This window comes from Sparus aurata, unplaced genomic scaffold (genome assembly GCF_900880675.1).
Source record: "Sparus aurata unplaced genomic scaffold, fSpaAur1.1, whole genome shotgun sequence".
In the NCBI taxonomy this organism is placed as follows: domain Eukaryota; kingdom Metazoa; phylum Chordata; class Actinopteri; order Spariformes; family Sparidae; genus Sparus; species Sparus aurata.
In genome coordinates, this window is record NW_022045102.1 from 334,924 (window position 1) to 362,408 (window position 27,485).

Consider the following 27,485-nt stretch of genomic DNA (forward strand, 5'->3'; position numbering starts at 1 on the left):
CGTCTGTTTTTTGCATGTCACAGTGCCGTTGAGCCAGGCACTTCTCACTGTGACTCATTACATTTCAGTCAGTGCAGTTCTTTGACCCAGTTGGCGACACCACCTCCTGTAGGACTACACACAACTGTCCAAAACCAGGCTGTTCCAGGACATTCCAGGCTGTTCCAGGCAGGTTAGTGCAGGTCTAATCCTGCCTCTATTCTTGGCTGCAGACCAGCTGGGAGCTGTGATCTCTGAGGATCCAGACCTAATCCAGATCAGGGTTAACAGATCAGCCCCCCGTCACTGCACAACCGCAGAGTGCTGAGACACTGACACACTGTAATACAGTGGAATAGCAGAACAGGAACAATTTAGTGTCAGTTTTCACATTCACCTGTCCACCTGTCTACCTGTCCTCCAGTTTTACAGGTAGACTGTCTCCACCTGTGATATCAGAGGGAACCTGATGATGTCATCAGTCAGAAAGCAACCTTTAGTTTGATGAAATTACCTCAGTGTGATTCAGCAGGTAAGAAGGTCTCTCTCTCTCACACACACACACACACACACACACAGTCATCCTCTCATTACAGACTCTAAACTGAAGCCAAACTTCCTCCTGAACTCTAACAAGATTGACTAAAGCTGCTGTCAGTGTGTGTGTGTGTGTGTGTGTGTGTGTGTGTGTGTCACTCTCTCTCGTTCGACCTGACATCAGCACTTTCTGCATCGTTGGTTCATCAGTTGGTTTGGAGGATTTTTTTCTTTAATCGACTGAAATCGAAGGCTGGTTGGACGAATGAACCTCTGACACAAAGGTACACACTGTGTGTGTGTTTGTGTGTGTGTGTGTGTGTGTGTGTGTGTGTGTGTGTGTGTGTGGTGTGTGTGTGGGTTATGGTTTGGATAGTTTTGATGAAGAGTTTCTTTTTGTGCCGTACCTAACCCTATTACATACCAGTATTACGTATGTAGCTATACATCACGGTACTGTATAGTATGTTTTACAGTTGTTTTACAGTATTTTGTGCTGTATAACACAGTGTTTCCCCGAGATAGAGTTGGTAACCTAGCAACACTAGGAGGGTCCGGGGGCATGCTCCCCCGTAAGAAACTTTAGAAAAGTAACCTTTTAAATGGTTACTACTGGTGAGATTTTTAGGAAAAAAACCTGACAGATTGAGACTTGCAAAATGAGTCTCCTTCCTACAAATGAGATAACAATCAACAGATTCAAGGCATCTGCTGAGACCAGATCATTGAACAAATGTGCCTTGAACTGTGCAGAAACAAAGTTCATAATTTGTGTTAATTTTCAGCTCAATTAGGGCCCGAGCAGAGAACCTGCGATGTCCCTATTGTTTTTAATTTCCGCCTACCGCTTTCTTTTCGCTACTTTGCGAAATGTCGAAAACCTACTTTTTCAAACTCCTCCCAGGCGATTTCATCGATTTGTACGAAACTTGCTACACAGCATCTGTGGACCCTCCTGACTAAAAGTATCAAAAGAATTTTGATAGGCCAAAGAATACTCAAGTTATTAAATAACCACTTCCTGAAGATTTGGTTCTAAACAGGAAGTGCTGCATATAACCTAAATAGGAATACTAATGTTCCTTTAACAGATACACAAAAGGGTTATTATATTCTGCCATATTCATACTTCAGAGTGAACCTGAGGGAGCGGAGTGAGAGAGGTGGAGAGAAGTACTGTGCATAAGGACTGAGAGAGACGCTGCCATCACACAAATTCTGTGAAGAAATACAAGTGATTTGCTGAACTTATAGAAGAGAAAGTACAACAAAAATATTGATCTCATCGCGCTAGTATCGATCAGATACCAATACTCACCTTGGTATTGATACTATCGATATTTGGATCGATCCGCCCACCCCTAGTGAACAAGTCAGGACATGCTCAGTCACACTGAAATGCAGCAGACAGCCAGTGAGCAGACCGTGTGAAAGCCTGTGTGTTTCCCTAATGATGTGTGCGTTCTTGTGGAAATATAAGTGGTATCTGCTTGTAGTTATGGATAATTTGATCACTATTGCAGTTTGTGTTATTTACATGGAAATATGTTGTGTGAGATTGAGTTAGCTCAGTAGCCTGTGTCTCAGTAGTAGTTAGCTGCATGAACAAGCCTTGACGGCAGCATGCGCGACAGCAGTACACTTTTTTTTTTAAAAGTGACCCTTTAAATGGTGTCTACTGATGGGATTTTTGAAAAAAAATTCATTTTCAGAATCAGAATCTAAGACATGAGACAAAATAGTGTAGAAGTTGACATTGCTGCTTGAAAATTAACCTTAAAGTTAACCTCTTGAGCATTAGAGAACTTTTTTACCATTACTTTCAGAAGTCAGTGGGTCACATGACATGGAAGCTACTGAGAAAAAAATCTAATTTCATTAAACCTACAGAAATCATGTCATCATCAAAATCATCAGATAACCTTCTGTGACGATTGCAGGCTCTTTGTTGGAGCTCTGCTTTGAATGAAGTTCCATTGTGACAAATGAATGGACTACTTGCTGAGTTACATGAAGACATGAATCAGAGGCACAAAAAATGTTGACAGCGGTGGCCGACAGTCATCATATTTGCTAATACCTGACCTGTGCCTTGCGCAAGCCCTCCCCCCTATAAATGGATGTGCATGTTTTACCAGAGGGTTAGGATTAGGTTGGAAAAGCTGGATTTCTGGATTCATCGGGAGGAATCACACCCCTGCTCATACGCGCAGGCAGGCCAGGGTTGCCAGCTGCTGCAACAAATATCCCCCAAAATCTTACTTGTTTCCCTCACTGTAAAATCGGGAGATTAACGGGAGAAATTACTGACAAGGAGCATCGAGGGAGATAGGGTTAAAAATCACGAGTCTCCCGCGTGAATTTGGAGAGTTGGCAACCCTGATGTTAGTGCGGCCTGCAAGTTTTATGTGAATGGCACTTTGCTGCGTTGTGTGTCGAAGGTCCCTTTGTTGGGGCTGAACAGCTGGGCTGGAGCTGAACAAACCTACCAATCACAGTGGGGTATATGGCTCCCGGGGGCGGGCCATCGGCTGGGCTTGATGCAAGCAGAGAAACATCTCACAACAACTATGGCGGCGCCCATGTGACACCGCATAGCCGTAATAGAATTACTACTTCTTATTGTGTTTAAAATGAGCATGTTTGACTTCGAGTTGGACAAAGTCAGTGTTTCCGGCATTGGATTCGGTGTCATGTGGATTGTATTTTGTTCTTCCATCTGTTGAAATGGGCTGATTTGTTTGAAAGTTGACAGCAACACGATCACTACTATCCATGCAGATCATTTGTTATCATGACGAATCTGCAGTTTAACGATCAGATTAAAGACCAACACCGATGTTCCGTTGACAATGTCACTAAGGAGAGTGGACCTCCAACGGGGCCACGTCGGGCCGCTGGTCGAGGTGAGGCTGGAGCCTCTTCAGGGGTCTACCCGCCTCGGTGATATGGTCAACGGAACATCGGTGTTGGCTAGGATGTACAACGCCGCTAACTTAGCAGCACCTGCTGCATCCATGGAGTTATTATAGAAAATAAGAGCCAGTAAATAACACCTCCATGGCTGCATCCCATGGTCTGTATATAATAAATAAATGATGGTGTCCCACTGTCCCGGCTTCATGCTCTCTGCGCTTGCTCTGCACTGATGGGATGTTCACGAACAAATCATTGGAAAAATCTTTGGGGTGAATGGAATGTACTGAATCATGTAGGGAAAAAGATTTGTTGATCAAAACATTTTACTCCATAGTGAATGTCTCACACAATAAACATTACAGAGATATTTCTATGTGATATAATTTGTTTCACGTATTTCAATATTTCATGTTATCAAATGTAAACACTATGATAATTGCAAAATAACAATGAATAAAACTAAAATAATCATAAATAACAATAAATATCAATACATAAACTCAATAGGCAGTGTATTTATTTCAATGAGAGAATGCACATCATTTTGTATTTTTATCGTCCTTTTTATCGTCCTTTTTATCGTCCTTTGAACAAATCTTGTACAGAATAACCCACTCAATTTAAAGAACTGTTAATAATGACGTTTGAGAAGATTGGATTTTTTTTCAACAAAGCTTTGTGGAATACCTGATGTGACCCAGGCTCACCAAGACGCTGCCTCGTGCGGCCCCCAGGTTAATTGATCTAAGGGATATATAGCGAAGTTAGGCTTCCTAACTATACACATGTTGTTGTCTGCATCACATCTGGCTGCGATGAGTCGCCTGTTGCAGTCTTTGAATAGGATGACGAGGATTTCAGTCACTCAACTTAAACGGTGACTTGTAGAAATCATACAAATAGCAGTAATGACAATAATAATCGATTTCAACATAACTTAGGGCAGTGGTTCTCAACCGGTAAAAAGTACGACTTGAAATTCAACCCTTCTGTCGTAAGATACGCAGAGGAAAACTCGGAGAGAAGCAGCCGCTAGACGTTTCTCTGTCGACCAGAAGAGAGTGAGAGATTGGTCAAAAAATCAAACTGAGCATGAGCGTCTGTCCGAGGAGGACAGCAGCAGGACCAGGCTGCCTGCTGGAGGGAGGAAGAAGTCTAGCGAGGAGCCTGAGATAAACATGCGGGGATGAGTTATCAGCAAACGTGTACAACACGAGAGAGTGTCCCGCAAAATGATCAGGGTGATGGAGAAACAAATGTCCGCCACCGTGAGTGACAGCAGAGATGAGGAGTTTGCAGCGAGTGCTGGTTGGATGAATCGTTTCCTCCGCCGCAACAGCTTCACCTGCAGAAGACAAATATTGCCCAGAAGGATGCCAGAGAATTCACCGAGAAGCTGCAGAAGTTTGTGACGTTTTCATCCCGGATTTTTGTGAGGAAGGAATTAAACGCCTGGTCCCACATTGCTGCCTGATCTGTTAAGCAGTGTTGGGCATGTGACTTTTAAAAAGTAATTAGTTATAGTTACTAGTTACTTCTCCCAAAAAGTAACTGAGTTAGTAATGGAATTACTCCCCTATAAAAGTAATTAGTTACCAGGAAAAGTAACTATTGCGTAACTGTCGACATCTACATATGTATTTATAAAATGTCTCTCTGCATGGCGGCCCGGCTCCTGCTCTCCCCGATATTTTGCCAGTGAGTGCTCTGAAGGAGTCTGAGTCAGCTGCTGATAACGGGAGCAAGTTCTCAACAACATACCTGCCTATCATTGCATTCACTTCAGTCTGTGTCACAAGTTTATGTGAAGCTGTTAGCGGAGCTCACGTTAGCCACACCTGGCCTGCTATCATCATCAACAGCGTCAACAACAGAGTTTTGGTTTTACAGGTGTACAGTGTTAGTTTTGTAGAAGCGTGTGCTGCTGAGAGATGATTCATGAGATCAGAGTTGCTCACAACGGACGTGGACAAAGGAGATTAAAGTAGTGTCTGTACTTCCACTTTGAAAACATTAACTTTCCCTCCGGACTCGCCATCGCTGCAGTTCCCCTCTGCTGGTTTGTGTGTGTGAGGCTGCTCTGTGCGTGTGTGGCTTGTGTGTAAACTGAACACTGCCTCTGATTGGCTTACGAACTCTCACTCAACGTTAGAGAACCAATCATCATCACTTATGCGGTTGTCTCGCCCCTCCCTCCTCCATCACCGGAGGAAAAAAAATACAGCTCTGCAGCTCTGGAGGGGGGCCCCAACTGCAATGAACCAGCTTTGGGGGGGCCCAGCTTGCAAAAGGTTGAGAACCCCTGACTTAGGGTGTGGTGTTTTCACTGTGTGCAACTTAAATTCACCTGTGATATTAACCTACAAAAATTATGTATTTTTTTTTTTTTCTGTAGTGGCATGCGGCCGCAGAATTCATATGGGATAAACACTGGTATAACTACTGTATGTTATACTGTGGTCATACAGTATATTGTACCGTGATGTGTACTGTGGTTATACTGTGTCAGTACTGTGAACCAGCAGCACTATTTCTGTGAAACCTGCTCATCTCAGTCTAATTAATGGATAATATCTAATATTTATTATTTGCCTGTCAGACTCGACTCTGTTGCTCCTCCACTCTTATTAAAGTTTGTTTTTTAATATAGTTCTTACTTCAAATAATGTTTTATTTAAGAAAAACCGATGTAGACAAGACTCAAAGTGACAGAAGACCTGGTTTTACATCAGCCAATCACAGAGCTGCAGGTTAGTTCTGACAAATCCAATTGAAAGCTTACAGGTGTGTGTGTGTGTGTGTGTGTGTTAATGTGATTGGATTAAAGCTGAACCTCCATGTCTCTGATTTTACCTTCAGAAGTGTCATAAATAAATGTGGAGAGTTTCAAAATCAGAATGTTGTTGATCTGCAGTCACTGAATCTTTGGGGTAATTTCTATGCTCTCATCTCAACTCTCTCTCTAATGTAATAATCATATTTCATCACAGTCATACAACAGTTTGAGTCAAAAATGTCCCTGAATGTTAGAATGTCCAGTTTGCCCCTTTCATGACCTCCAGCTGCATGGACTCCACAAGTGAGTGTAAAACCTGCTGACACATGTTATCCAGCATGATGTGACAATGTTCACATAGTGCTTCTCCACAAAGATCAAACCAGAGGGGGGTTCAAGTCTCTGAGGGATGGAGTGATGCTTCTCCTCCGTCAGGGTGGAGTCTGAAAACATGTTCCTCCCCCATGTTTGACTCTGAGATATCATTCTGTCTCCTGTCCGTCTTCTTACATGCACCATTCTGTTACTGACACTGATCCATCTCTGGGACTCATCAGTAAACGGACTATCTTCATCCTCACTGTGAGATTCTGGTGTTTCTGAGCCCACCTCAGGTGGTTGTTGTTGTTTTCTCCTGAGAAGTGGTTCAGAAACTGCTGCGTGTCCTCTGAGACTCCACAGCACAGATTGTTCTGACAGACGACTGCTGATTGGACTCTTGATAACAGACCTTTAGTGCCTTTAGTGGAGACATGGTGTGATGCTGTGAAATATCCTCTTTGACTTTCTCATGTGTTCTGCTGGAAACTCAAGGAAAGGTCGTATTTATAACAACTGAACACTGACCGCACTGTGACGAGCCTCTGATGAGAGAACAGCTGATGCAACAGAAGACACACAGCTGAGAGAAATCTGAGCTTTACTTCAAATGAGTTCAGTTTCAAACCACAAATTGGTTCAAATTTAATTGGTGACCCAGAAATGGTGTCAGTAATAACAATGATTGATCCTGCCTGAACCGTGTCATGAATCTCACACATGATGTTTATCAGTCCGTCTCATCTACACTCAGGGCCGCCCCTGGCCAAACTTATTTTGTGGTCCCCCCCCCATTACAAAATGGCTGTATCATGGAATGCCATTTAGGTTTATAACCTTTATTAGTAGGAACAGATCAAATGAACACGTCTGCATTTTCTGGATGTAAAGTCATCACTGAGGTCATCATTTGATAGCTGCTGTGCCACTTCTGAGTTGATGCTTATGATAGCGAGGCTACTCAAGCCTTCTTGCTCCATTGATGAGCGGAGGTATGTTTTGATGAGCTTCAGTTCTGAAAAGCTTCGCTCAGCAGAGGCAACTGTAACAGGGAGAGTTACTGCAATGCGGAGGGCAATCCATAGATTTGGATATAGTTCCTGCAAATGATTTTCATGGAGAAATGACAACATCTCCAGAGCAGTTGTTTGTGTTGGCAGTTTTGGGAGGCTCATGATTTCCTGGGCCATCAATATCAGACTCTCCCTCTCCTGCAGTCAATGTCTTCTCCACCTTGGTGCAGTGTTGCTGCAGGGTATCTTTGGACATCCCTTGAGGCTGTCTGAAATCAAGAAGCACGCCAAATTTCTCCCTCACCTCTGTAAATGTGTCAGATCTGTCTTGCAGTGATCTGAGAGCACAGTCAACAACAGTGTTGAAGAATGTCACCTCAAGCTTCTTCAGGGCATCTTTCATGGGCTCATCTGGCCGCTGATTGGTCAGATGCTGCGTGCTGTCAATCATTACAGCAACACGTGCTGTGTCAGATTACTGGTCTCTCTTTTTTCTCCCCTGCCTCAGGCTGACTTGATGCTCTATGCGCACCTCACGGCAGAGATGCGCATCCTTTGCGCATTTGCAGAGAATGCATCCCTTTGTGTAAAATGGGGCCTGCAATGGATTGTGGGGCTCTATGCAGGTGAGAGCAGTGTTCAGGTGGACGTTTGTCCTCAGGGAGATGATGCCATGTCCTCTCTCTCTCCCTCTCAGCTTGTGTTAAGAGCGTTAGCATCGTTGCTATACTTAGTGTTCTTAGTGCTCTTTAGCATTAGCTAATGGTGTCAGTCAGCATTAACATGCTCAGATTTAGAAGTCAGAGGTTGCAGAAGTCAGTGGGGATCAATCAGTAGCCCCAGTCACGCTGCCGTTTGGATGCCAGGATCCTGCGCCAATTCTCCACCTCTGTGTGAATGTCTCTGAGGCGGCGAGGGGTGAAATTTTGCAACAGTAACGTAGTAACTGTAAGTGTCTTTGGCAACTTACATGATGTCCTCCTGTCTGCCCCCCCACCGTCTATCCTTCTGACTCTACAAGTGTTTGTGTTGAAGAAAAATCACTGCGACTGTCAGTCCTCCTGACTGAGACTACAGTGAACTTTCCCCCAGAAAACATCCTCCTTCCCCCCAAGTGACAGAGTCAGACAGCATCCAGTTTACAGATGGCGATTACGTAAATATGTAATCTAGAGTGAAATACGTAACTTTGTCACTTTCCAGGATGTTTGGTGGCTCAGGATCTCAATCACAACACATTGTCAGGCTGCGGGCCTCTGAGAAAACTCATAGACAGTCAAGTCGTCTGTTTCATCCTCACAGTCAGAGCTTTGAGTGAGCTTCAGAGTTTGACCTTCAGAAACACATTTGTTTGAGAAAGAAATCCTCTTGTTCTGAGCGGTGCACATGGGAAAGAGTTGAGAGTAAGGAGCAGCTTCAGCAGTGGATCGTGTTGGAGAAGTTAATATAAAGTGTTCCTGAGGCGATGAGCAGACAGTGAGGAGGAAGTACTGCTGTGCTCTGTGATGTTACGTCTCATCTCACAGTAGTTTCTGATGAGTCAGCAGTGAAGCTGTGGCTGCTCTGAGGGTTGAGTCTGTTTTCTGTGTTCATGATGTTAATAACTGTTCTGTCACTCACATCCAGTGTCGTGTCCCTCCTCATGTTGCTGGTTGTAACAGTCAAACGCATGTCTTCATCATATTCCTGAGTCTTTATTCTGATGTAATTTCTCTACAGTAACGTGTGAACCTCAGTGATCAATAACATCTGAAACTTCCTCACTGATTAAAGAATCTCTGTTTTTCAGACTTTGAATCTGTCTGAGAGAATCAGAAGCTGTGGAGATCTTTAAACTTAAAATGTGATCACAACATTTGTGTCTTTAATTTCATCATAAATCGTTCTGTATTTTAACACTTAAATATCTGAGAATATATGTGGGTGATGAAAACATGTTCTATGTTTTCATTTTCATTCATTCAAGAAAAACATTTATTAAACCTGAGATTTGAATGGTGCTACGTTCAGGGTCCTGTCTGACGGATGATGCTGCTGTCAGACATTTTTAACTTCCTGTTTCCTGCAGGTTGCCAGGATGCAGCTTCCTACGTGGTTGCTGGGGACCTGTCTGTGGTTGCTGTGCATTACGGGGGTCTGGACAGCGACTTTTAAGCTGGCTGTGATTGGTCCGTGGTCATGTGACCCCATGTTCTCCCGGGCAATGCCGACTGCAGCAGCCAACCTGGCATTGTCACGGTTACGGCGTGACAGCAGTCTGAGCAGAGGATACCGTTATGACGTAAAATTGCTAGAGGAGGACTGCTCCGCCTCCAAAGGTTTGTTACCCAATCACCTATGAGCCAAACAATTAACTAAATAAATAAATTAATAAATGTTAAAGACTGAAGATTTTAATCACACTGAATCTGCAGGCTTTTTAACCCTGTGTGGGAGTTTCCTTACAGAGTCCTTAAGGGCAAGTGTGAGCTCTGAGTTACAGAAACATCTGCAGGAGTATCTTCTATGAACATCATATCCTGCTTTACTTTAAACCCGCCAATACACTGAGGCAGAAACTTGTCCACTGTAAGGACAAAACAACCAGACATAAACAGAGATATGTAGTTTTTTTGGTTCAGTGCAGCAAAGACTGCAAAAATGTGTACATTGGGGAGAAAAACAACCGCTGCATTCACAAATGTCACAACACTGGAGGACCAACTGCTCAGGGGAAGACTCTGCTGTCCACTTACGTCTGAAGGAGACACATCATTCCTTTGAGGACAACAATGTGAACATCTTGTCCACAGAGGACAGATGGTTTTAAAGAGAAGTAAAATAATCCATCTACGTCAAACTGGAACGACAGAGGGCCCCAACAACTGTGAAACATGTGTCACAAGCGTCCTTAACGACTCCTTGAGGACACTCCCATACAGTATACGGACATTCCCACACACTGTAAGGACATTCCCACACACTGTAAGGACATTCCCATACACTGTAAGGACATTCCCACACACTGTAAGGACATTCCCATACACTGTAAGGACATTCCCACACACTGTAAGGACACTCCCACACACTGTGAGGACATTCCCACACACTGTAAGGACATTCCCTCACTCCGTGAGGACCCTCCCACACAGAGTTTTAAAGCCTGCAGCTCCTCCAGTTAGAACTGAAGCAGCTTCTTGGATGAGAGGTGAAACATCTTCAACAAACAAGCCCAGTTGACTACAATATAGCATTTAGGATTTCTTTTTGTTTGTTTTAGAAAAAATCTAAAATATTCTGAATCAAATCAAACCAAGTCAATCTTTATTTGTATGGTGCTTTTCATACAGAAGAGTAGCTCAAAGTGCCTTACAGAGATTAAAAACACCAACAGAAAAGAGAAACAGCAAATTAAATACAAACAGCAAATGAAATGGGAAACACTTCTTCTTCTTCTTGTTATTGTTGCTTTTCTTTTTCTCTTGTTTATATTTCAGCCCTGACAGAACTCGGGGACATGGAGGGTTATGGCCACGCCTACATTGGACCCTTTAACCCCGCCCTCTGCCATGCTGCCTCCCTATTGGCTCAGCATTGGGAGGTGGGACTTGCTTCTCCAGGCTGTCTGGATGCTGATTGGCTTAACCTCCCTCCCATCACGCCGCCCAGCAGAGTCCTGTTCACTGTGCTCAGGTTCTTCCGCTGGGCGCACGTCGCCATCGTCTCAGGTGAGAGGGAGTGACATCACAGCAGGGGGAGTGGTCTACCATTACATGATGAATTCAGTGAATGAGGGTCTAAGAAGACAGGCATTTATTCCCTTTTAATAATGAATTAAAATAATTTGCTTAGACATCGTCGTGACTGAAGATGATTATTTTCCACCTTAATGTTTGGTCACCAGCTCCAACCGACCTATGGGAGGGCACCGGAGAGGAATTGGCGTCGGCGCTCAGAGCTCAGGGGCTGCCAATTGGTCCGGTGGTTACCATGGAAACAAGGAACAAGGGTGGACCACGGGAGGCGCTCAAAGTGATCAGAGAGGCGGACAAGGTCAAAGGTCAGAGCAAAGAAACGGCCTGTAGAAATAAATGATAATAATGAATATATTTGTAAAAAAATTAAAGCCATCCTGAGGCTGCAGCCACAGAGCAACAGTCAATAATTCATATTGAACTATCAGTGTGATTGATTAGAGTCAATGAACGTTCAGTGAGCTTTTTTTTTTAAAAAAGGTTTCAGTTTATCAGCAGATTTTCATTTTAATCAATAGAAAGGGTTTTTTATTGTGTCTGTTTCAGTTGTGATCATGTGCATGAGCTCTGTTCTGATTGGTGGAGAGGATCAGAGAGACCTCCTACTGGCTGCTCTGGACATGGGGATGGTTTCCGACGGTTACGTGTTTATTCCGTATGACGCCCTGCTGTATGCCATGCCGTACCAGGTAACAGATCTCTTTGATACCAATCAGATTGATCAATAACTCCGTTACTGTAGTTTATGTAGAAAACATTTTTTTTATCCGATCTTGCAGTTTCCTGAATTAAAAAAAGAATCCTCAGGAACAGGAAGCACTCTTTCAGAGTAAAGTTTTGCTCCCTGATTGTCTCTTTGTCCAATCAGGACACAATATTCCCTCAGCTGGCCAATAGCACGCAACTTCGTCACGCCTACAGCTCTGTTCTGACCGTTACCATGGCGTCCGACCAGAGTTTCTATGAAGCTTTTCGTCAGGCTCAAATCAACCGAGAGATCCGGTCTGCTGTGGCCGCCACTCAGGTAAACGCACAACAACAACAACAACAACAGCAATGCCAACAAAAAAAACAACAGTATGAGACGACAACAACAACAAAAACAATATATGAAAACAACAACAAAAAAGTACATAACAACAACAACACAAGCTCCAATTAACCCAGAGATCAGGGGGGTATTCCAGAAAGAGGGTTTTGTGAAAACTCTGAGTTTGTTAACCCTGAGATGAGAGAAACTCTGAGAGTTCAGTTCCAGAAAGAGAGGTAAGTTAAACTCTGGGTCTGTTACTGCGGTAACTGACTCTGTGAACAGAACCTGCTCACTGCAGGTTCACCTGAAGAAACCCTGAGTCTGACGGAGCTGTCTGACAGCGGCTGTCCTTCCCTTCTCAGTCCCATCATGTTGAAGCAGAAATGATTCACATAGATTTACACCAGGAGGAGAATTTAGATTCATTTAGGCTGCGTTCACACTGCAGGTCTTAATGCACAATTCCGATTTATTGATCAAATCCGATTTTTTGTTTGGCTGTTCACATTACCTCTTTAAATGTGGCCTGTCTACGGATTGCAGTGTGAACAGCTCACGCTCCTGAAGTGACCCGCATGCGCAGTTGATCATTGATGACATCATGCCACAGCTGTTTATGGAAGCGAACATGGCAACGGCAACCGGTAAGGGTTACACCCCGCCTTTCCGAAACCCCGCTGTTCCGAACATAGACTTAAATTCATCGTAATGGCGGGGTTTCCCTTTTTTTCAAAGACCCCGCCACACTCCAAATGGACACAATCAGAAAGCAAACGGAGGCTGCGCATTTATCCTTTTTTCCTTTGTGGGTTCAAACGGATCATGTGGCTGATTACCCGCAAAACAAGCCTACTTCATATTAAAATTACATAACGCTCATTATGCTTCAGTTGGACAAATGGCTATGTTGAATTGAAATTACTTTATCATGCTAAATATCCGAAATTGTAGGAAAATTGCTCCAATGCGTTACACCGATCTTCGTGCATATTCAGACACAGCCTGATATGTTCTGAGCAAAGGAATGTCTGTTTTCTCCCCCGGTCTGTTGTCAGCAGGAGCTGCAGGCTCGCGTCTGGGTGAAGTGGGCTCAAGCCAGAGTTCAGCCGGGCTCGAGCCGAGCGGGGAGAGAAAAAATGTGTATTACTTTTGCTCTGTGGGAGATCTCCCACAACAGAGTGGATGAGAAAGCAAGGGGGACAGATCTGCCCAGCAGACATCAGAACGCAGAGTGCAGCTTTGTCTGTCACCTGGTTCAGCACCTGGACAGCTGCCTGCGTAACTGGATGTGGGAATTTGATGCATTTGAAGCCACGACATTTATTCTGAAACGTCTTATATGATAACATTGTCTCGAGTCGTAAACAGTTCTGTAAGTGGAAGAAATAACAATCAATTAGGCTATTAGTGTTAGTCCTTCTTCATATAAAGTTGTGTTACAGTCGCACAGCTGGAGACCGCTAACAAAGTTAGAGACAAGAGAGACTGAAATCCTGCGAAATGATGTGCAGTCAATATGACCGCTTATGGCTGAAATAGGTCAAACAAATCACATTTTCTTTTCCTTTTGTGTAATTTATATAAAAACTATTCTCAATTAAAATACAGACACTTTTAGAAAAATGGTTAGAAGTCTTTAATGTTTGCATTTTCTTCACATCGCAGATTGATAACTTAATTGTGATAATGTTCAAAGTTACCATTATTATTATTATTATTATTATTATTATTGTTATTATTATTGTTATTATTATCATTATTATTATTATTATTTGCTGTGCTAGGTATACTTTTTGTGGTTCTTGGTGCTTGGAGCAATATTGTTGTTGTGGCATTCATGCCAATAAAGCGAATTTGAAATGAATTGAATTAATTGGATCCGTTGTGTGACAGCGGAGCGGAGGGTCAGCAGTTGGATTTTGCACACGGTCAGTATTATTAGTAGGTGTTTGAGGTTTATTACGTTTGCGGACATTATTACATTCAATGTAATTATGTAACAGCCTTTGCGCCCTTGCCTTTCGGCGCCTTTGCGTGCGCACAGTTTGCGTGTGTAGGCCCGTGGTCATGATCATCCGTCTATGGCTTTAAGAGATGGATACACAATCAATTTCATGTTTATTGAATCAAAAATACATAGGTATATTCCCCGGCAGATCGCACCCATGGGCCACAGTTTATTTCAGAATTGTGCGAGTGCGGCTGGAAGTGGGGATTCCAGCACCACGGATAGTGCGTGTAAAAAGATCAGACAAACGATTAAATGTGTTTGCTGCAAGCGAAAATATACTTCATAATAAATGAAGATAGTGACAAAGGCCTATTAGCAATAAAAAGCAATGAGTTGTGTGAGTGCGGCCTGTGTGCGGACGGCAGTCTCTGATGTAGGAAGTAATCAACTTTATTTGTCATTCATTTACAAAACAGTGCAGCGCGGGTCAGAATGACGTCAAAGTCGCATTAAATGCGACCTGGCTGTTCAGATTGCGGTCGCATTCAAAAAAATCCGATATGTATCCGATTCAGTACCACATTTAAATGTGGCCTGAATCTGATTAGAATATGTCAGATTCAATGTGACTTGTGCTGTTCACACTGTCAAAAGCAAATCAGATATGGGTCACATATGAGCGAAAAAATCGGATTCAGGTCACTTGTAACTGCAGTGTGAACGCAGCCTTAGATGAGCTCTCACTCCCTGACGAGGACTGAACCGAACAGCAGACGCTTCTCATCAGTCCGTCATTTATATTCTCCGGCTGCACAGCGAATATCAGGCTACACGTCATCGCTGACGTGCTCTCACATCTGAACTATCCTCTTCGTTTTTGTTTTTTTTAATCACTTGGCAGGTTAATCAATCACCTTCCAGCAGCCAGAAACAGAGAAATAACTCACATTTCATTTGGCTTTCTTTATCTCCCACAGATAACTACAGAAGTAACCATCAGTATAGCCTATTGTATTTTTTCCAACAACGTAGTCCGTGAGTTTGAGATGAAATGACTTGTAGTTGAATGTGTAGACAGTCAGTGTGTGTCTGCCTCTGATGTTGGGTCCTGGGGGTGAGTGACGCCCTCAGCCTCTGCTCACCCAGCGACCTGACTCAGGACCAGCTCCTCTGGTCACCCAGCGACCTGACTCAGGTCCAGCTCCTCTGCCTCTGTCGGACGTGCTGCAGGTGGAGGTGAGCACCACTTCATGTTCAACCACTCAGCAGGATGCAGTGTTGGGAAGATTACTTTGGAAATGTAGTTGGTTACAATTACAAGTTACCCTGTTGAAAATGTAATAGTAGTGTAACTATTTCAATTACTTTCTCAAAGTAATGTAACTAATTACATTTGATTACATTATGATTACTTTTCTTAATTTTGAATGAAATCTCTCAACTGCTAACCATTTTCACATTTTAAGACCTATAGTGTGATAAACCTTTCAGTTCAAAGGTTTAACCATATATTATGAGTCTGACCTTCGGCCTGTACTGAAGGAGGCTCACTTCCTCACTAAATGGAGCGACAGCGGGCTGATTTCAGCCAAGAGGAGCAGGTTGTTTTAATGGAGAGAGTATGAGCGATACAAAAAAGTCTGATCACAGCCTGAAGCAACAGTGTTGCTGCAAATATGACAAGAGGAGGCTGATTTTAATTTCTGACAGCTCTACATTGAGCTGCTTTTAAATATGAAGCTTTAGAGCAGCAACAACTGTTGTTTTAAACAGTTTTATATTGTTTTCATATATTTCACTGATCGCAATTATAAAATGCCAGTGTGTGTTTTATTGAAAGCGAGGCTGGTGTGCGTATGAAAATAGGTTACAGTGGGTTTTTTAGGTGCTGTAGCTACAAGCAAATCTCATGTTGTCTCTGTACAAAGACCTTTTTAAATGTGAGAAAACAGAGTAGACCTACTCAAGATTTACTGCGTTTGGGCAACACATAACAGGCGAAACTATTAATTTATTCATGGCCACATTAAGTTAAATTATCTGTCCTGCTGCGAGCGCACAACTTCTTTCAGTGGTGACTGACTGTATATAAAAGTAAACAGGCTATAGCCTAATAAATGACCTCCTGACGCGAGTCGGATCAACAGCTGAGCAGCGTATCCCCTCAGCTGAACATCTGTAGGCAGAGACGCTCAGAGAGAAAGTAAACAGCAGCGGATCAGCGCGATCTCTCCCTCCGTACAAATGTTCTGATCCAGCTCCACTGGACTTTCAAAGTAAAGGTGACGCCAGCTGTAAATGAGTTAAATAGTGAAATAGCGGCGCTTTTATAGCCGATTTTATGATTAAACTCTGAACAGAACCTGGTCGGGACCAGGTTATGAGCTAAGCATAAGTTACCATGGTGATGTAGTCGGGTTAAAAGAGAGCCACCTTTGTAATACAGGGAAGCCTGGCTTCTGTCTGTATGAAGTGTTTTTGTATTTCCAGCCCAGGAACATCTTGTGCGCCGCCGACACTGTTGCTGCTGAGTCTGACTGCCGCCGTACGGTTTGTTGGTTGAGTCGAATGGCACATGACCAGACAGAGCCAATCACAAGTGATAGTTTTGGAAGGAGGATGTTGATATGAAAAAAACTAAAAACAAACATGAATCCAGGGGGGCGAAAAACTATTTAATAAATCCGAGCTTTTGCGCCGATTTTTCAAATGTAACTTAAGTTGTAATCATTGAAATTTCCAAAAGCAACTGTAATTTAATTACATATTTTCTCCCAGTAATGTAACGGATTACAATTACGTAAATTTTGTAATTAAATTACGTAACGTAGTTACATGTAATTCGTTACTCCCCAACACTGGCAGGATGTCAGGACACAGATGTGTGTTTAACAGCATCTGTTGGTGGTGAAAGCTGCTACAAGTTCAAATATCCACTGAAAAAACTTTTACTTTGTTTAATATGTGAAATAAAACCAAAGTGAGGAGCCATCGTGAGACTGTTTGTATATTTCATTTTCAGCCGATTAAAATCAAATAAAACAGCCTAAAATAAAATAAAATAAAATACTGAACAACATTCAACCACTTCCTCAAACGCTAATGAAAAGACGACCGCATCTAAAACCCTTCAGTGATTTTAATACGGCCGCAGCTTTTTTTCCCAGAAAATGTCTGCTTCCTGTTTTCTCCCGTTGCCATGGTGAATCACTGTATCGGATCTCCATTGATGATGATGGCTTTTTACTAGTCATCAGGCACGAGCTCAACTCAGAGTTAACATACTCAGAGTCACTTACCGAACTCAGATCAGCTGTTCTGGAACTGAAAACTCAGAGTGTCACTTCACAGGGTAAGTCAGCTCAGAGTTCAGCGTGAGGCTCAGAGTTTGTTGAACCTCCTTTCTGGAATAGCCCTCCGGTCTGCCGTGACTGCTGTTCCTGTAAACACACAACAACAACAACGTAACTACTACACAACATATACACAATATTAACAGATGAGAAGGATGAATGTAAATATTTTCTTTCTTCATAGTAACCCTAACCCTAACCCATAATAATCAGCTGATAATTAATAAAACAGTTGATTTCAGCCCTGAGTTTTGTATGCAGGTGTCTCCGATCTTTGGGACCATCTTCAACATGGTGTACTACGTTGCTAAGGCGGTGGAGGAGCGTCGCCAGGCAGGTAGTGGGCGCTGGGTGACGGGCGATCAGCTCATCCAATCAGATGGAGGCTTTGATTTCCAGGGCTTCAATCAGGTTAGAATCATTTTAACATCAAACAAAAGCGAACCTGCAACAGACAATATAACGTTTATTTATTTTCTGCTGGAGTCACGAGAAATAAAAACATCAGACAGCCCAGAATCAGTCACATGCTCACCTGACAGGTAGAATGATGATGTAAGCTCCACCCTTCTTCTCTCCTGTTTTCTCTCAGGTGTTGTATGGTGGTAAAGAGGGACGTGGCCTGCAGGCCAGGTATTTGGTGTTGGGCTGCGATGGCGACCGACTCGTGCCGACACACTCGCTCGCCCCGACACACAGCGATGGGACGGTCGGAGGTCTGATGCCGCTGAGTCACTCCTTCATCTTCCCTGGAGGAAAACCCCCCTCTGCCAGCTTCTGTTGGTTCAACCCAGAGGAGGCCTGCAGTGGCGGTGCGTTCACTGACCTGCAGGGAGGGTGGGAGCTTTGTCAACTGTAGATTCAGTCCAGAGGAGGCCTGCAGCGATGGTGCATTCAGCATCCTGCAGGGAGGGTGGGAGCTTTGTCGCTCAGTGTTCCTTGTAATGTATGAGTGTAGTCTACAGGTCTGAGCTGTGTGGTGAGCCTCCTGCTATCCACCATGACAGTGTGTGTCAGAAACAGGAAGTGACTAACTTTAAAATCTCTTAATTTCAGGGTTGGACACGGTGACGATATTCTTCATCTTCCTGTTGCTCTGCGCTCTGATTGGAGCTTTTTTCTACTGGATCAGGTGAACACACACACACACACACACACACACACACACACACACACTTGCTGATGCTCCTTTTTGCCTGTTTATATTCAATCGACCTGTCTGTGCGTGTGTGTATTTGCAGAAACTATAAGAGACCCATGAACACCAACAAACTCATCCTGAGTCTGGACGACATTGTCTTCATCGATACTCAAGTCAGCAGGAAGGTGACACAATTTACTTCATTACAGCATTTATCCTGGTACCAGTACTGGTATTTCTGCTTCATACTGGTACCAAATCTGGTACATTTACATTTACTTTCAGGTCACTTAGCAGATGCTTTTGTCCAAAGCGACTTACAGTAAGTACATTTGTCACAAGAATGAAACCACACCGTCGATAAAGTAAGAATGAAACAAATGGAAACAATTTTCGAGCCCTTGTCTGGGCATAGTAGCTGCTATTTATCAAGGATACCTTAAGTACATAAGTGGTATGATTTAAGTGCTAAGGGTAAGAACATACAAGTGCATATACGGAGGGGGGTCACAGGGGAGAATTTGGGTAGATTGTAAACAAGGTGTGCTGCAGCGTTCTGGATACGCTGCAATGGTTTAGTTGCAGATGCTGGAGTCCAGCCAAGAGGGAGTTGCAGTAGTCCAGGATTTAATGACCAGCGCTTGGACCAGGAGTTGTGTTGTGTCCTTTGTGAGGAAAATCCAGACCCTGCGGCTATTGTAGAGGGCAAATCTGCAGGATCGGGCTACAGCAGTGAAGTTCGGGGTGCAGGACAGTGTGTCGTTGAGAATTGCGCCCAGGTTCCTCGCAGACGGTGAAGGCGATACTGTGACATCCTCGACAGTGACTGACATGTCTATGCAAGGGCAGTCTGTCCCTGCGATGAAGAGGAGTTCAGTTTTACTAAGGTTGAGCTTGAGGTGGTGCTCAGTTATCCAAGCAGAGATGTCTGCAGACATTCAGAGATGAGCGTCGCAACGTGGGTGTTGGATGAGGACGAGGGGAAAAGAGAGGAACAGTTGGATTTCGTCAGCAGAACAGTGGTCAGAGAATCTATGTGATGTGACTGCAGAGCGTAGTGGTTTAGTCTATAGTGAAAACAGAAGTGGTCCTACTGAGCCTTGAGGGACACCAGTTTCCAGAGAGCAGGGTTTGGACAAGGAGCCGTTCCATTTGACCTGAAATGTGCGAATTGTCAGGGATGATGTGAACCAGGTTAGAACCCAGTCAGCAATGCCAAGTTCAGCCAGAGAAGAGAGGAAAATTTGGTAGTTGACTGGGTCAAACGCAGAGGATAAGTAGAGGAGAATGAGGGCTGACGAGTTGGACGAGGCTCTGGCGGCACCGAGTGACTGAGTCACCGTGAGGAGAACCATCTCAGTGGAGCAACCAGTCCTGAAGCCTGACTGATTTGGATCAAGGAGGTTGTTTTGGGGATGTGCTTTCTGGGTGGGCATAGGAGTAAATGAGGAGTTGATGTCTTTTACATTCTTGGTAAAGTCTTTTGCGAAGTCATCAGCAGTGAGGGAGGAAGGAGGTAGAGGTGTGAGGAAAGAAGAGAACAAGAAGAATAGTTTCCCGGGGTTGGAGGCAGAGGAGTCGATCTTTGGAAGGTAGACGGCAGATTTGGCTGCCACCCACTTATTGCATCTTGCGCAAGCTCAGAACGTACACGCCACTGTGCAGTAGGCAGCACGTCGAAGTGTTGTGTTTCAATGCAACTTTTCTGCTGAACAGGTCAGACAAGAGCAGTCGTAGAGTGGTTGGGTGAGGCAGTTGGACGTCTGGGTGGTGTGTGGGGGCTAGGGATGGGTACCGAATTCGGTACTTTTATTGGTACCGACCGAAGTACCGAGTATCGATTCACGTGAAGTCAATCGGTACCACATTTCGGTACCTGAACGCACCTTCATGGACGTCAGTTAGAGCGGAAGTACGGTATGGACGGGACATGGACTGAACGTAAAGAACGTTGCATTCTCTGTCAGAAAGACAACAAATTTGTCTACAAAATAAGAGCTTTACATTGTACCCCATTGGAGTTTAGAACTGGGTTCTTAGCGGGGACTTTTAATTTGAAAGTAGCGAGCGCTGGACCGTATGTCAACGTCGCCGCTATATTGAAGGAGGCAGCTCAACCCCGTGAACTAATACGAGTCAGTGAAGTGAACTTTATAAAGCTCACTTCTACAAAGTGCCATAAGTTAATGCTTCTCATTTACACATTCACACACGTACGGATATATTCAGGAAACAGAGAGGAACCAAAAACAACGTAACGTACTCTGATGACTATAAACATGAACTACTTCTTATATGTTCAGTCTACAGGTCCGCACCAAACCACAATATGTATTTTTATAATGTTTTTATGAGTGTTTACAGCTGCTAACGTATGTAACGCTGTTTCTGTGATGATACATGACAGTTAAATATTTAATCTGTGTCTATTATAACCAGATCCTGAATGTGACATCTTTCTACCATACTGTCAGCTTGTTTAATTAAATTTAAGTTTAAATAACTGACTTCATAATATATGAATCAGAATCAGAAATACTTGATGCCCGACGAGAAACTGCAGCATTACAGATGCTCCCATTCAAAGTCAAGAATATGCAGAAAAATAGTACTACTACTACTACTACTACTAATGATTATTAAAACTATATATGGTGCATATTTAGTAGTAGCCCACTGCAACTTTACTCTTTTTTTTTACTATAATTAAATGTTATTTTATACAATATCATATGTTATAAAGTTCTTTCATGGAGTTTATCTCTATTCTGCTGAAAAAAAGGAAGCAGGTTCACTGCTGCTGTAGTTTCTTATCTTGATTTGCAGACTTTGTTAATTTTCTGTTGCCATGATTGTTATTATTAGTACTTAGATCATCAAAATCAAGCATAATGTGACCATGGATAGACACTTCAACAAATATTCAAAATTCAGAAGTTTTGACAATTTTTTCCATATACAAAATAACTTTAATTACCACACATATACACAAAAAAGTACCGAAAACAGGTACCGATATATATACCAGTACCAATTCGCAGGTACCAAGTATCGGTACCATATCGGTTCAAATGTGAAAGGTACCCATCCCTAGTGGGGGCCTTTAGAGAGAACTGATCTGTGGGTGGTAGTGGAAGTGGAGAGTCTGCAGGGAGGCATAGGCTGTAATGGTGTCTGCCTTCTAGACTGCAGACCTACAATACCAGCAGTTCAGTACCGGTGGAGAATGTTGGGTAACAAAGATCTCCCTTTGTCTTTGTTGGACGGTCTTCTTGCAGCTGTCCTGATGCTGCAGTGATTAACTCATATGTGCTAGATTAACCTTATGCAGGGTTAGCTTCTACCTGCAATGAAGCCTATTTAGCACAGCTGAGATGGCCGAAACTGGCTCATGGTAACTCAGCATCAGCAGTTTCACAAGAATTTACACAAAAGGCATCTAGACAATATTTCAACTAACCCACCTCACAGACTGTTTCAACTCTGGATCAACAATAAGTCTCTGACTTACCAGCAGCAGTTTCACAGATAATTTCCCCTTAGACAAAATGTGACTGAGTACTGGTTGCTCCTTTTATTCAGGGATAGCTCTGCCCTGCAATCAAGCCTACTAGTACTTATCTTTACTGGTACCAGTACTTGTACTTAATCTTTATATTGATACCAGTGCTGTTACTCACTATTTATCCTGGTACCAGTGCTGGTACTAACTTGTTATCCTGGTACCAGTACTTGACTGACTGCGTTTAGCTTCATGTTTAATTCAACTAACCATCTAGTACCCAGTAACCCCAGTTCAGGTCCGGTGTAACCATTTCAGATCCAGTACACAAGGCAGTTAAAGAGTTCAAATTCTTTGTTTTAGTGTCAGGCTGAATGATGAACTGCTGTTGATGATGTCCATGTTCTTGCATTACTTGTTGTTCTTGATTTAGTTGTAGTAAGTTGTTTGTTTTGTTGTTGCTGTCATTGATTCTTTTACTTTTTCGTGTTGATGTTTTTATTTCTTACAGAAACTGAACGACGAGTCGATCATGAGGAGTCTCCTGGAAATTAAAACTCCCTTTCGTTCACTTGCTCGAAGTTACATCCTGACGACACCCGAGAGCTCCAACATCGGAATACTGGAGGTACACCTGTACTGTCTGTGTCTCTCTACCTGTCTCTCTCTACCTGTCTCTCTGTACCCATCTCTCTATTGCCTCATGTCTCTCTCTACCTCTCTCTCTCTACCTGTACTGTCTGTGTCTCTCTACCTGTCTGTCTCTACCTGTCTCTCTTTACCCGTCTCTCTATTGCCTCATGTCTCTCTCTACCTCTCTCTCTCTCTACCTGTACTGTCTGTGTCTCTCTACCTGTCTGTCTCTACCTGTCTCTCTGTACCCGTCTCTCTATTGCCTCATGTCTCTCTCTACCCCTCTCTCTCTCTACCTGTACTGTCTGTGTCTCTCTACCTGTCTGTCTCTACCTGTCTCTCTGTACCCGTCTCTCTATTGCCTCATGTCTCTCTCTACCTCTCTCTCTCTCTACCTGTACTGTCTGTGTCTCTCTACCTGTCTGTCTCTACCTGTCTCTCTGTACCCATCTCTCTATTGCCTCATGTCTCTCTCTACCCCTCTCTCTCTCTACCTGTACTGTCTGTGTCTCTCTACCTGTCTGTCTCTACCTGTCTCTCTTTACCCGTCTCTCTATTGCCTCATGTCTCTCTCTACCTCTCTCTCTCTCTACCTGTCTCTGTACCCATCTGTCTCTCTGTACCTTTACTGTGCTCTGATTGGCTGTATTGTAACCAGGGCGACTGGGTTTGGCTGAAGAAGATTCCTGTTGATAGGACGGTAACAGCTGTGAAACAGAGCACCCAGAATCTTTTCGGCCAGGTACGGGGAACAGTCCATACACTGTAGAAACACTGTAGAAACAATGAAAACACTGTATAGACAGTAGACACAAATTAAATACAGTAAACATTTGAATTATTATAGAATGTGTTCTTACAGTACAGATTAATAATGTAAAAGATTATTTCTGTCAGGAGTTCAAAAAGCTGAATAGAACTGAGAATGAACCCACACTGCAGATCTGGTGCAAAAGACTGAAGTTTTATTCAGACACAAAAAAGCTCAAAAAGAAACAAAAGCAGACCGACGAGGACACAGGGGAGTGGAACAGGTTGCTGTAGACAACAGGGCTGAGCGAGGAAACACAAAACAGGTAAGTCAAGGCAAAAGTGCCAGTCCAAGCAGGAGTCAAAAATATTCTCTTGTCACAATCACAAGATCAAGCTGCCAAGAGCGTTACCACAAGGGATGAAACAATGAACTGGTGATGAGTGGAGGGAGAGACCAGCTTATAACTGCAGGAGGTGTGAAGACCAGGGAACCAAGTGGATGAGCAGCAGGTGTACAGAGGAGGATGCAGTAGGTACCAGAAGGCCCCGCCCAGCCCTGGGGGGAATGAAAACATGGACCCACAGAGAGAGCAGAGGCGAACTGGATCCTGACAGGATCCTGACCATTTCCATCTGTTGTCTAGTTGAGGGAGGTTTATCATGTCCACCTCCTCTACTCCAGAGTGGTTAATTCATGTTGACATTTTATTGTTCATCTGTCCGCTCCAGTTGAGGGAGATGCGACACGAGAACCTGAACCTGTATGTGGGTCTCTTCTTGGACTCGGGGATCTTTGCTCTGGTGGTTGAACATTGTCCCAGAGGAAGTCTGGCCGACCTGCTGGCTGACAGCAACATGAGGCTGGACTGGATGTTCAAGTCCTCGCTGCTCATGGACCTCATCAAGGTAAAACATCATTTCATAAGTAACTTCTGTAATTATTCATCTGACCAGGCTGCTGGACATGATGCACCTGTATGTGTTAATGTGATGTACTGCATGATGTTCTGGTCTGACAGACGTTAATGAACATTTTCAGTTTGCTGTTCACTCAGGTGAATCTTAATATAAGCATTTATATAAGTTTGAGTTAAAGGATGATTTCTGAGTGGTTCTGATGTTTGTTCATGTTGAAGAAGTTGTGGAAAAATAGGAAGCAAACAACTTCTCTCTTTGACTGCTTTACAGTCGTTTACTCAACAAGAACCCAAAAAACTCTGCCAACGGCTGGAAAACTGCTAATTTAATCATCTCCTCTGTTGGCATGGTTACCCAGCGCTCAGTTACCAAGCTGCTCTGTTGCCATGGTTACTCACTGACGCTTGGTAGGGACCTAGCCCAACAGTCTGCTGTCAGTGAGAAGGACATTAACCAAATGGTGAATTATGTCCGCTCAGTCCACTACAATGTAGTTTTAAAATCTTACATTTCATTCAGGAGAATCTGAATATAACCATTTATATAAGTTTGAGTTAAAGGATGATTTCTGAGTGGTTTGGAGTTTTGTTCACGTAGTTTAAAAATGTTACTGTTCATTCAGGAAAGTCTGATGACAACAATCATTTGTGTGTCTCAGGGGATGAAGTATCTTCATCTTCGAGGGTTGAGTCACGGCCGTCTCAAGTCCACCAACTGTTTAGTGGACGGACGCTTCGTTCTGAAGATCACCGACTACGGACTTCCCATGATCCTTCACTCTCAGAACTTCCACCTTCCGGAAGACCCACAAGGTAAAAAACTTTAAAGAGACAAAAACTGAGAATATGAACATTTGTTTCTGCTGCAGACCAAAACATATGAACATCGCCAACAAAATCATGTCTACCTGTCTATCTCTCTCTCTCTCTCCACCTGTCTGTGAAACTGTATCTCTCTCAACCTGTCTGTCCTTCTACCTGTCTGTATACCTGTCTGCCTCTACCCATCTGCTAGAGCTGCTGTGGACGGCTCCAGAGCTCTTGAGGAAGCCAGTTCGTGGCGGGTCATTTGCTGGAGACGTCTTCAGTTTCTCCATCATCATACAGGAAGTGATCTCAAGAACGCTGCCGTACGCCATGATGGACATGCCCGCCCACGGTGAGACAGGACCACCACCTGTCTGTCTGTCTGATGAGCTGTCTGTGTGCCTGTCTGTCTCTCAGAGATACTGGAGTGTCTGAAGGAGCCCCCTCCTCTCTGCATACCACCTGTCTGTCTGTCTGTCTGATGAGCTGTCTGTGTGCCTGTCTGTCTCTCAGAGATTCTGGAGCGTCTGAAGGAGCCCCCTCCTCTCTGCAGACCACCTGTCTGTCTGTCTGATGAGCTGTCTGTTTGCCAGTCTGTCTCTCAGAGATTCTGGAGCGTCTGAAGGAGCCCCCTCCTCTCTGCAGACCACCTGTCTGTCTGTCTGATGAGCTGTCTGTGTGCCTGTCTGTCTCTCAGAGATACTGGAGCGTCTGAAGGAGCCCCCTCCTCTCTGCAGGCCGCTGGTTTCGGTAGATGAAGCTCCGGCTGAGTGTCTCAGTTTGATGAACGAATGTTGGAATGAAGATCCGAGTAAGCGGCCGAGCTTCGATGACATCTTCAAACAGGTGAGACGAGCTGCCCGTCGCCCCCTGCTGGCTCCAGTCAAAGAGTCTTTGTCTTTATAATGAACTGACTGTTCATTAGTTTCAGGGACCTTCTGAACTCTTCAGACCTGATTTAGTGAAACATTTCCTGTGTTCTGTGTTTGCAGTTCCGGGGCATCAACAGAGGGAAGAGGGCGAACATCATCGACTCCATGCTGCGGATGTTGGAGCAGTACAGTTCGAACCTGGAGGATCTGATCAGAGAGCGAACAGATGAGCTGGAGGTTGAGAGAAACAAGACAGAGAAGCTGGTGGGACAGCTCCTACCAAAGTGAGACAGCTTTCATTTCAAAGTGAAATAATGAAGTTTGGTGCAGCAGCAACACCTGGTGGCTACCAGCAGAACATGACCGTGACTACATTTCCCATAAGACTCGTCCCTGTGTGACATCTGTGATGTCACTCAGCTCCTCAATAATGTAACCCGTCATTTAGGACAAAACATGTTGATGTAATTCAGTATCACTTCACCTTCTGATGACATCATTATCATCTTAGTTCACTGACAGATCAGAGAAAAGACTCTTCAGGACTCTGAGAGTCTTCATGTTTCAGATATGTTCACAACATTATGTTAGTAAAACTTGCAGGATGTACCAGATGTGGTAAGCTAAATTCATTACTTTATATTTAGTGTATTGGATGATGAATATTGCTAAAATACTTACAAACCTAAACTGGTTTTTAATGACACCTCACTGAACAGACCTACAGCCAATAGGGTTCCTCCTGTTTGGGTAGGAAGCCCTGTAGCGTCACGCCAGCCAGTAAACTTAACAACCAGGAAACAAAATCCATCTGCAAGTTGTATCCATGAAAAGTATACACACATTAGAAATGAGCCGCCGGTCACACTGAGGCTCCGTTACAGAGCACAACTAAGAGACATGACGAGTGAACACTTGGCTAGCTGATGAAGAGCAGACACACACAGTCAACTGTGAACGTTTTTCACCTAACAAAAAACAAAACACTTTCTCTATTTCTGCTAAACTGCTTATATGACTTTGTTCTGTGTGTACTTATCTTTGCTACTGGCAACATGCTGACAGGATGATGTCATGGTGTGTGTGTGTGTGTGTCAGGTCTGTGGCTCAGGCTCTGAAGAAAGGGAAGCCGGTCCGACCTGAACATTATTCAGACTGCACTCTTTACTTCAGTGACATCGTCGGATTTACGACCATCTCAGCTCTCAGTGAACCCATCGAGGTAAAAACTGAAGAAGAAACACCTG

At 43.7% G+C, this 27,485-nt stretch overlaps 1 protein-coding gene across 3 annotated transcripts in view; it reads left to right on the forward strand.

Annotated features, from left to right (window-relative positions):
• The first annotated feature begins 318 nt into the window (after positions 1-318).
• The window catches only part of LOC115577563 (retinal guanylyl cyclase 1-like), a 30,872-nt gene continuing 3,705 nt past the window's right edge, over positions 319-27,485 (forward strand). The window contains exons 1-19 of one of the 3 annotated variants that reach the window (XM_030410445.1): positions 319-511; positions 701-800; positions 9,611-9,860; positions 11,019-11,249; positions 11,426-11,581; positions 11,823-11,965; positions 12,145-12,300; positions 17,875-18,024; positions 18,206-18,425; positions 18,670-18,745; positions 18,855-18,939; positions 22,768-22,884; positions 23,548-23,631; positions 24,372-24,548; positions 25,219-25,372; positions 25,575-25,718; positions 26,064-26,212; positions 26,359-26,522; positions 27,337-27,460. In XM_030410445.1, coding sequence (XP_030266305.1) covers positions 9,620-9,860; positions 11,019-11,249; positions 11,426-11,581; positions 11,823-11,965; positions 12,145-12,300; positions 17,875-18,024; positions 18,206-18,425; positions 18,670-18,745; positions 18,855-18,939; positions 22,768-22,884; positions 23,548-23,631; positions 24,372-24,548; positions 25,219-25,372; positions 25,575-25,718; positions 26,064-26,212; positions 26,359-26,522; positions 27,337-27,460 — 2,571 coding nt within the window. In that variant the 5' untranslated portion in view covers positions 319-511; positions 701-800; positions 9,611-9,619. Of the gene's footprint in view, positions 512-634; positions 801-9,610; positions 9,861-11,018; positions 11,250-11,425; positions 11,582-11,822; positions 11,966-12,144; positions 12,301-17,874; positions 18,025-18,205; positions 18,426-18,669; positions 18,746-18,854; positions 18,940-22,767; positions 22,885-23,547; positions 23,632-24,371; positions 24,549-25,218; positions 25,373-25,574; positions 25,719-26,063; positions 26,213-26,358; positions 26,523-27,336; positions 27,461-27,485 lie in introns of those variants that run through there. The other 2 variants (XM_030410446.1, XM_030410444.1) reach the window with 2 other exon arrangements.